Genomic DNA, 9,379 nt, shown 5'->3' on the forward strand with positions numbered 1-9,379 from the left:
GGAGTGGGATCCAGGGAACAGTGGAGCCAGCAGGGAGTTAACGTCTGCAGTGCTTTGCCCGACAGGCTTAATGAGACACAGGTGGTCCCCTGGCTCCGGCTCCACCTCCCAGCCCCCTGATAGTGTAAGCTGATGCTGGTTGTCTGGGGTGGGGAGAGGGGGGTTCTGCAGCTACGGGAAGGGGGGCGGGGCTGGGGCGGCTGGCGAGGGCCCAGCACATAACTCTGGGCGGTTGCAGTCTAGGGCTGCAGACACCCAGCCACTCTGAGCAGAACTGACAACATGAAGGTACGGGGCCCAGGGTGGGGGGACTCAATAGCATTGGAGGATTGAGCCCACTCCAGAGGCCCTTGGCCAGAGGGGACTATGAAGGCACAAGGAGTTCTCTTGAAACTCGTAAGCTGTGAGGGTATATAGCCTATCCCAGAGAGTGGGATTACTTGGGAGGAGAAAGAGGGGCCAAAGGGCAGGAGAGGGATTCAGGCAAGGGCAGCATGGGCACGCACGGTGGGGGCAAATGCAGAGAACAGGGGGTCTGTGGGGCTGGGAAGGGGCTGCGCTGACCATGTGCCCATTGCCAGGCCCTCCTGGCCCTGCCGCTGCTGCTGCTTCTCTCCACATCCCCGTGTGCCCCCCAGGTCTCCGGGATCCGCGGAGATGGTAAGCAGCCCCACATTCATAGATGTAGCCTGACCCACAGGTTGGGTGAGGAGAAGCTGGACTGTCAGAACAGACTGTCAGGGCCGAGCCCCAGCTCTGCAGGACTCAGGTTCCTCCTTCACTAAATGGGGCAGATGGATGACATGAGCATTGCTCATCCCCCTTGAAGAAATCTTGCGTAACTCCTTGTGACAAAGTCCCCCAGCCCCAGGGGCTGAGGCAAACCTTGGGGTGTTGAGGTGTCAATCATGCCTTAGTCCAACTCTCCTCACTGTCCCCATGTCCCCACCCCCAGCTCTGGAGAGGTCTTGCTTCCAGCAACCCCTGGACTGTGATGACATCTATGCCCAGGGCTACCGGTCAGATGGCGTGTACCTCATCTACCCCTCGGGCCCCAGCGTGCCTGTGCCCGTCTTCTGTGACATGACCACTGAGGGCGGGAAGTGGACGGTGAGTAGGAGGGAACAGAAGTAAGAGCTGGTTCTAATCCCAGCCCTGTGACCCCGGGCTTCACCTCTGTGAACCTGTTTCTTCATCTTTAAAATGGGGATAATTGTACCCACGGCACAGCTTCTAAGCAGCTGCCAACACTTAATTCTAAGTGCCTGAGGCAGGTTTTTTGTTTTTGTTTGTTTGAGATGGAGTCTCGCTCTGTCGCCCAGGCTTGAGTGCAGTGGCTCGATCTCAGCTCACTGCTGCCACCTCTGCCTCCCGGGTTCAAACGATTCTCCTGCCTTAGCCTCCCAAGTAGCTGGGACTACAGGCATGCACCACCACACCCGGCTAATTTTTGTATTTTTAGTAGAGATGGGGTTTCACCATGTTGGCCAGACTGGCCTTGAACTCCTGACCTCAGGTGATCCACCTGCCTCGGCCTCCCAAAGTGCTGGGATGACAGGTGTGAACCATCGAGCCCGGCCGAGGTAGGTTAATGCATATAACCCTCACAATAATCCTGGGAAGCAGGTGACTCCCTGTCCTACCACAGTGCATTTAGTGAGAACTAAAGCCCAGACAGGTGAGGTAACTTGCCCAGACCCCACAGCTAGGCACTCGAACTCCAGAACACTCTCCTGTTAGCCTTTCCTGCCTCTATACGAAACCGGGTATGAAGAGCCCAGGTGGGTGCTGGCAGCTGCTCCATTGGGGCCTGGTGCCAATGTGGACCTTATTTTAGCAACCCCATTCCCACTACCCACCCCCGCAACTCAGTCCTTTAACAAACTGGCCACAGCATCACAGGGTCCATGCTTGAGGTAGGCAGAGCAGGATCAGAACCCTACCCACTGGACCCTTGATGGTCCAGTCTCATCTTCTCTGCTCCAGGTTTTCCAGAAGAGATTCAATGGCTCAGTGAGTTTCTTCCGGGGCTGGAATGACTACAAGCTGGGCTTCGGCCGTGCCGACGGAGAGTACTGGCTGGGTAAGGTGGGGACCAGGTGGGCTGAGGGGCTGCCCCAGGGCCAGATCCTTGTTAGCAGCTGCCCCTCCTCCCCAGGCCTGCAGAACATGCACCTCCTGACACTGAAGCAGAAGTACGAGCTGCGAGTGGACTTGGAGGACTTTGAGAACAACACGGCCTATGCCAAGTACGCTGACTTCTCCATCTCCCCAAATGCAGTCAGCGCAGAGGAGGACGGCTACACCCTCTATGTGGCAGGCTTCGAGGACGGCGGGGCAGGTATACCCTCCCGTCAGCTTTAGGGCTGGCCCTGCCCAGTTAGCCCTAACCGCCTTCAGGCCCCTCCTTCAAACCCTCTGGAAGGGCCACAGCTGGCTCCAAACCAGCTCAAACCAGCTTGGGCCTCAGCCCTGGGGAGCCAGCATCCTGGCCCTGCTCCAGGCAACTCTGGCGGAACAGCTGTTTCTCTTCATTGCAGAAGCACATCTACCCAACATCTGGCTCAGGAAGGGTGCCCCTAACCCGCCAGGCTGCCACGTGATGTCTCTCACAGTCATCACTGTCATCCTCTCCTGGCCAGCTTAGGGCTCAGTTCCCTCCCTCAGCGGCCCCATCCCTTCTCCCCGCTTCCAGGTGACTCCCTGTCCTACCACAGTGGCCAGAAGTTCTCTACCTTTGACCGGGACCAGGACCTCTTTGTGCAGAATTGTGCAGCTCTCTCCTCAGGAGCCTTCTGGTTCCGCAGCTGCCACTTTGCCAACCTCAATGGCTTCTACCTAGGTGGCTCCCACCTGTCTTATGCCAATGGCATCAACTGGGCCCAGTGGAAAGGCTTCTACTACTCTCTCAAGCGCACCGAAATGAAAATCCGCCGGGCCTGAGGGGCTGGACCCCTCCCCTGTACACCCATGGTCTCCATGAGTGCTCCCTCTGCTGCCCCTGATGCATGCTTCTGCTGCTTCCCAAGCACCAACTCCTTACAGGGGACCTTGTGGCTCTCAGCCATGCCTCATCCCTGTCACACACCCAGGGCGTCCATTCCTAAGCCAGGTCCAGCTCCCCTGCACCTGAAGTTACGCTGCCAGCAGCTCCCCAGGCCTTTTCGAAGCGGCACATGGTTCTAGCCCGGACCTGGATGGGCTCCACGACACTGAGTTGCCTCCACCCTGTCCCATCAGCCGACAGCCAGGAGCCGCCCTCCCAGCTGCAGGCCTTGGTGTTCCATCTTGCCCTTCTTCCTCACTGTGGACCCGTCTGGGCCACCAGTGTGCTAGGTGAGTGGTGCAGAGTGAACAGGGCCCACAGTGCATTCCAGGCCACAGCCCAGCAGTCCTCTGGCTGCTCTTAAACCATGTCCCATCTTCAGCCTCCCTCCCACCAACTTACTCCCCTGTGGTGAGCACCGTGGACCCCCAGCCCACCTCACTATCATACTCAGCTTCCCCTGATGGCCCATCCCAGGCCCTGAAGCTCTATGCCAAGGCCACAGCTACTGCATACCACCCTGAAACAGTTACAGCCAAGGTAGGCATGCATATGAGGCCTTCCCCACACCCTCTGGGGGTTGAGGTTTAGCAACATGAGTAGGCAGAGGACAATCTCTGCAGGGCTGGAAGTTGGTAGGGACTGAAGGGCTCAATAAACCTTCAGAACCTGAATGAACTGGCTTCGTGCACACAAACATATTTGTTTAGCCCCAAAATGTAGGCACCTGGCTCCTCCTTGCTCCCCTACTGATGGTGTCTTACCCCAAACTCCAAAAATTACACCTGGAGTCAGGCGCAGAAGGGAACCTTGTATTTCACAGGCCTCATTTTGATGGCAAAAAGACAGTGTAATTACAACATAATAATAATAAAAATATAATACTGAAAAGGATTGTTCAGGGGGAGTCGGGATCTCCCGATCCTGTCATGGCTCGGTGGTGGCTCAGGTGGCTGCTTAAGGCTGAAAGGTGGGTCTGAGATGAACCTGCAGAATAATCCAAGCTGAGCCTCACCTGCTGGGTCCAGGGCTAAAGCCTCTGAGAATGCTCCCATGGATCCTGGAACTAGGTCCACTGTAACAGCAAGGCACAGGCTGTGGGCCTCAGGGGTCCTGGAGGTCAGGCAGGTCAGCCAGTAGCATTGGGGAGTCCATCTGGATCTCACGCTGCAGGGACTCAATATCGGCAGGGTTCATACCATGGCCTTCAAGCCAGTCAGCAAGCAAGGAGGCTGAGAGTGAGGCTGAATCTGCCTGGCTGCAGGGGAAGGGATGGGAGTGGCGCTATTAGCCTAGGCTGGAGCCTCACTCATCCCACAGGTGCAGGCCTCCTGCACCAGGAACCTCTCCCCACAGCCCCATTCTAGGAGCTCAGTCTAGCCACCTTACCCATCCTGTGGCCCATCAGCCAAGCCCATGTCGAAAGACTGGTTTAAAAATTCCTCCAGGTCAAAGCCAACGCCGTAGCCAGCCCCACTGCCCTTTGGTGTGCCTGAGAACACAGGGGGCAGAGGGTCCTCCACCTGCAAGGAATGATAGGTTACAATGCAGGCAGACTGAGTCTGCAGGGCACCCTGTCCCAGTGCTGCTGACTATTCCGCCTGGGTACCTAGGAGTGCTAACACCAGTCTCAGCAGTCAGTGCGGGCTGGCTAGGCCCATCTCCCGGCCAGGCACTTTCCCGGCCATATCTAACTTGTCTCCTAACAACATCTTCATTGGCATTATGCTCCTTCTGTGAGCCAGAAGACTTATTCAGGAATAAAGCCCCATCTGCTGCTCAGTTTTTGTGGAATAAGGACCACTTCCTGAACCCATTTTCCTTTGGCCCAGATCCAGGTGTCTCCATGGCCTGGACCTCCCTCTCACCTGTGACTTAGATAGCTGCTGGGTCACGAGGTTGACATCAGGTGACTCTGACATGGAAGATTGAGGGGCTCCCCCCACATCTGGAGGTGGGAGGCCAGATGGGAAGTAAGGCAAAACTCCTGGGGTGCTGGAGCCAGGCAACCCAGGGGGCGGCACAAGTGACTGGGGAGCCAGGAGGCTGGTAGAAGTGGCAACCTGGAGTGATGCAGGGACAGGGATAGGTCTAGGAGGGCCAGTGGGGTGGAGTGCAGGGCCAGGGGGTGGGCAGGCAGGCTGAGGTACAGGGCCGGAGGTGGAGCCTGCAGGTTGTGGTTGGGGGCCAGTGGGCAGGGCTACCGGGCCAGGGGGAGGGCTGGTAGGCTGGGCTGGGGTTGGCGTTGGTGCTAGGGCAGGGGCTGGAACAGAGGTGGGGGCTGGGGCTGGGGCTGGGGGCCGGGCCATTCGAGTCCAGCGTTCCAACAGGCTTCGGTCATTGTCACTGAGTACTAGTCCAGCCAGGGGGTCAGTGGAGGGGCCCCCAGAGGCTCCAGCCCCCCGTTCCTTTCGCTCTCGCTCCTGCCGCCGTTTCTCCCGCTCCTTGGCTCGCTCTTGCCGCCGCCGCCGCTTCTCCTCCCGCTCCCGCTGGCGCTCCTGGGCTGTCACTGGCTTCCGAGGCTCAGGAGCCTCCAGGGGTGCGCTAGGGCCATCTGTGGGGAAGTTGGGCAAGGAAGAAGGTAAAAGCCTGAAGCCTTGTCCAAGTCCAAGTTTCCCCTCTGCCCACCCGACCTACCCACAAGGCACCTCTGAGCCGGCTCCGCAAAGACTTGAGCAGCGCAGCTTTGAGGGCAGCCTTAGTGTTGTCTGAGATGGCGCCCTCTTTCTTCGGTGGGGCAGGCTCATTGGCTGCTGCGGGTGGCTGCAGGGTCAGATCAATGGTGTCAGGTGCAGGGCCAGGGCACGCTGGTGGGGCTGGTGGGGGAGACTCCATGGCACAGTCCCCACTGGGAGCCCAGGGGCTAGGCATCTCAACATCTGGACAGCCAGGCTCACTAGCCACAGGCTGTAGAGAAGGCTGGAAGCGGATCTGTTGGCGGATGCCCTCACGCCTTGCATGGAAGTCCTCAATCTCGGCCACAATGGCCTCCTTAATGCGCTCCCGAGTGAGGGCTTCTCGGTCAAAGGCAAAGTCAAAGGGCGGGGCACAGTCAGGCTCATCATCAGGGTCATGGTACTTGGCCAGGAAGGGGTGGCGAAGGGCAGCAGCTGCTGAGATGCGGGCGCTGGGCTCAAAACGCAGCATGCGACCCAGCAGTGATAGGGCCTGGCGGTCGGCACCTGGGTACACTGTCTCCCAGGGCACAGGCTGGCGTGGGGGCAAGCTCTGGATATAGGCCCGTACCCTCTCAGCCCCCACAGCCTGAATCACGGCTGGTGATGGGGTACCCAGAACCATCATGATGAGCTGTAGCTGGTGAACGTAGTTTTTGCCTGGGAAGAGCTGGCGCCGGGCTAGCATCTCGCCAAAGATGCAGCCCACAGACCAGAGGTCAATAGCCTGTGTGTACTCATGCAAAGAGAGCATGAGCTCGGGGGCACGGTACCAGCGAGTGGCCACATACTCAGTCATGAAGTACTGATGTTCAGCGGGCGAGGTGCACAGGCCACGAGCCATACCAAAGTCACCAATCTTGAGCTCACAGTTCTCATTCACCAATAGGTTGGAGGGCTTGAGGTCACGGTGGATGACCTGAGCCGAGTGCATGTACTTCAGGCCCCGCAGCAGTTGGTACAGGAAGTACCGCACATGTTCCAGTGTGAGGGGCTGTGAGGAGTGGATGATCTGGTGCAGGTCGCTCTCCATCAGGTCCAGGACCACGTAGCTGGAAGGGGAAGGAAGGGAGAGAAGCATGGGTTGGCCTGACCACACTCCAGGGACAAGCCCCATCCTCACCACACCCTTCCGATTCCAGACAGGTAACAGCCTTACCCTGGGACCCCGTAGGGGCTGACGGCATGGTATGGAGGAAGAGCATCACGTTTTAGATTCTCTACGACTTTTCCATGAACTTGGTTAAATCACTTTTGTCTCCAGACCTAGTTTCCCCATCAGATAAAAGATGGGGTTGGACTACACCAGGGCTGGCCAATAGATTTCCTTTTGGGGCTATCTCCATTGTTTGGTAGTGGCAGCTTGAAGAACTATGATGAAAACTGACCAGGCTTGTCCACTGTCTGTAGGAAAGTGTTCTGTGATTGATTAGTGAAGTCAGCTATGGGAATAGGAGGATGTGGTCATGGTAGGAATGGCCTACATTTGCCATTCTATACACTAAGATTCTACAAAATTGAAAAATCATCTGTACTCTTCTTAAGGAATAAGTTGTCCCTGGCAACACTCTAAAGGGGAATGGTCCTAGAACTGCGGGAATTTTCCCAGCCTGCTTCACATTAGGTTCAGCTGCCTTTCCAGAACTTCGGCAATATGGTTGCAGCCTTCAGAAAAGGTCCCAAGTCTGGCTCCCTCTCCCATCCCGCTTCTTACACAGATTTGAATTCGCCGTAGGGCACAGTGGGCCTCAGGATGTCCTTGATGGCGATGATGTTGTCATGCTTGAAGTGTTTGAGGATCTTCAGCTCCCTGAGGGTCCGCTTGGCATTGGTCACCACATCGAAAGCATTAGGGATCTTCTTGATGGCCACCTGCTGGCCTGAGGAGCAGGGAACAGGGACATACCAGAGGGTACCTTGGAGAAACTGCAGAGTCGAACCCAGCCTGTATCAACACCTCCCTTTTAGGATACAAATTAACAGCAGCTACCAAGTACAGGGTACATACCATGTGCCAAGCCCTGTGCTAAGCAGGTTACCTACATTATTAAACATTACCTCACAACTTCCCTACGAGGCAGGTCCCAATAGGTCAACGTGGCTTAGTAACTTGTTGGAGGCTGGGCGGCTACCCAGTGGTGGAGTCCAGCCTCTGATGCCTACACCCTCTCCCTCTCAGACCTCACCCATCCCACCACCGGTTTCTTGTGCCAGTGTCTGGCTCCAGAACACATTTCTCTTTTAGACACAAAGGACTGGATCTCCATTCTGGTCTAACTGGGGACTGTCATTTTTCTAAGGAGGCAGTAGGTGGGCAGGATGACAAAACCACCGGGCCAGGGTTTCGGAGAATCGAGCCTCCGCGGAGGCTGGCACACGGAGGGCCCTGGTCAGTGTGTGTTGATTGGAGCCAGAACTCGCACCCCGATTTCCTTCCCGGCTGTCTGGGACGGGCCGGCTTCCCACTCCCTGCAACGCCGCCACATCTCGGGGTCGACGGCTCAGGAAGCTCACCGGTGAGGCGGCGGCGAGCGGAGGACACCACTCCGTAGGCCCCGTTGCCTATAGTCTCGATGATCTCGTACTCGTCGCCCACGTCAAAGGTCACATCGAAGGAGCGGGCTTTAAGCAGTGCCAGGTTCTTGGCCGCTACAGAGGCAGCAGTGTGGGCGGGTTCGGCCTTCACGGGCCCAGGGGGCTCCGCAGAGCCGTCCTCGCCGTCTTCCTCCTTCAGGGGCTCGGCCATGGTGTCTGTGTGGAGACGCGGGTGAGGAGGGGCCCGCCTCCCGTGGGCCTCAGTGTCCCCTCTGCGGGCTGGGGAGCAGGACCAGGGAACTTCCCAGTTCCCTAAACCAACGGGGCCGGAAGCGCGCGCCTGGTTCGGGGCAGACCACGCTACCCCGGGGGTCGGAGGCCAGAGCCGGGGCCCCGCCAGGATCAGGGGAGGGGGAGGCGAAGGCGAGGCGCGGGCCAGGAAGAAAGGGAGGGGCGGGGCACCTGGGTTTCCTCGGGGCCGCACTCACCCCCGCGCCTCCTCAGGGCTTTCAGAGGTCCCGAGGCTCTCCGGCCGCCCGTCCCCAGCGCGGGGGTCTCCGAGGGTGGCTAGCTTACTTGTTCAAGGGCCGCGGCCACCACCTCAGCGTCGAGAGCTGCCCTGCCCGTCCCCCTCTGCCCCGCCTCCCAAGACCACGCTCCCTCTAGCTCCTGGCCAATCGCTGAGCTACTTCTGCGGAGGGTCCTGGCCCTTCTACCTGCTGCGTCCAATCCCAGCCCACCGGCCGAGGAAGCCACGCCTGGCGGGCGCCGCTGTCCAGCTCGCCGGCGGGAGCCGCCCAAAGGGTGCCGGGCACTTCGCAGGGTGTGCTCCCCGCCCGGCACTGCCTTCAGACGCATGCGCACTGGCAGCCGGGCGCCAAGTGAATGAAAGGAACGCCCCTGCACGTAACGCGCGCGTCCCCAGCGCTCGACCTCGTCCGGCCAATCACAGCTAGTCCCGTGAGCTCAGGGAACGGCCGATCTCTCTGGAATCCTGAGATGCCCGGGACTGGCATTGTTACCTTGGCTACTGGCTCCCGAAGTCACCCTCTTTGGGGTCCACCTTCCCTTATCAGTCCCCACCGCCCAGGGAATTGTGCCCACTATTTTCTCGGTTCCAGGA

General features: G+C 58.5%; 2 protein-coding genes across 6 annotated transcripts; one reads left to right on the forward strand and one right to left on the reverse strand.

Moving 5' to 3' along the window:
* Positions 1-195: 195 nt before the first annotated feature.
* On the forward strand, positions 196-3,937 carry MFAP4 (microfibril associated protein 4). Of its 2 annotated transcripts, XM_032269167.1 has the most exons (6): positions 196-288; positions 582-660; positions 956-1,110; positions 1,987-2,083; positions 2,159-2,341; positions 2,696-3,937. In XM_032269167.1, exons 1-6 carry the CDS (start codon positions 283-285, stop codon positions 2,941-2,943), a joined length of 768 nt encoding a protein of 255 aa, XP_032125058.1. In that variant the 5' UTR covers positions 196-282; the 3' UTR covers positions 2,944-3,937. The 2 variants fall into 2 exon arrangements, with proteins under 2 accessions (XP_032125058.1, XP_032125057.1); XM_032269166.1 differs by having other exon boundaries at positions 1,987-2,341.
* On the reverse strand, positions 3,838-9,107 carry MAPK7 (mitogen-activated protein kinase 7). 4 transcript variants are annotated; one of them, XM_032269162.1, is made up of 7 exons: positions 8,973-9,107; positions 8,236-8,472; positions 7,436-7,601; positions 5,695-6,773; positions 4,915-5,600; positions 4,436-4,569; positions 3,838-4,304 (listed from the first exon to the last, which is right to left on the reverse strand). In XM_032269162.1, exons 2-7 carry the CDS (start codon positions 8,465-8,467, stop codon positions 4,151-4,153), a joined length of 2,451 nt encoding a protein of 816 aa, XP_032125053.1. In that variant the 5' UTR covers positions 8,468-8,472; positions 8,973-9,107; the 3' UTR covers positions 3,838-4,150. The 4 variants fall into 4 exon arrangements, with proteins under 4 accessions (XP_032125053.1, XP_032125054.1, XP_032125056.1 ...); XM_032269163.1 differs by having other exon boundaries at positions 8,745-9,052; XM_032269165.1 differs by lacking the exons at positions 7,436-7,601; positions 8,236-8,472; positions 8,973-9,107 and adding an exon at positions 8,745-8,915 and having other exon boundaries at positions 3,844-4,304.
* Positions 9,108-9,379: the final 272 nt, after the last annotated feature.

The sequence above is a fragment of the Sapajus apella genome, unplaced genomic scaffold (genome assembly GCF_009761245.1).
Source record: "Sapajus apella isolate SASKATOON/1434 unplaced genomic scaffold, GSC_monkey_1.0 scaffold189, whole genome shotgun sequence".
NCBI lineage: Eukaryota > Metazoa > Chordata > Mammalia > Primates > Cebidae > Sapajus > Sapajus apella.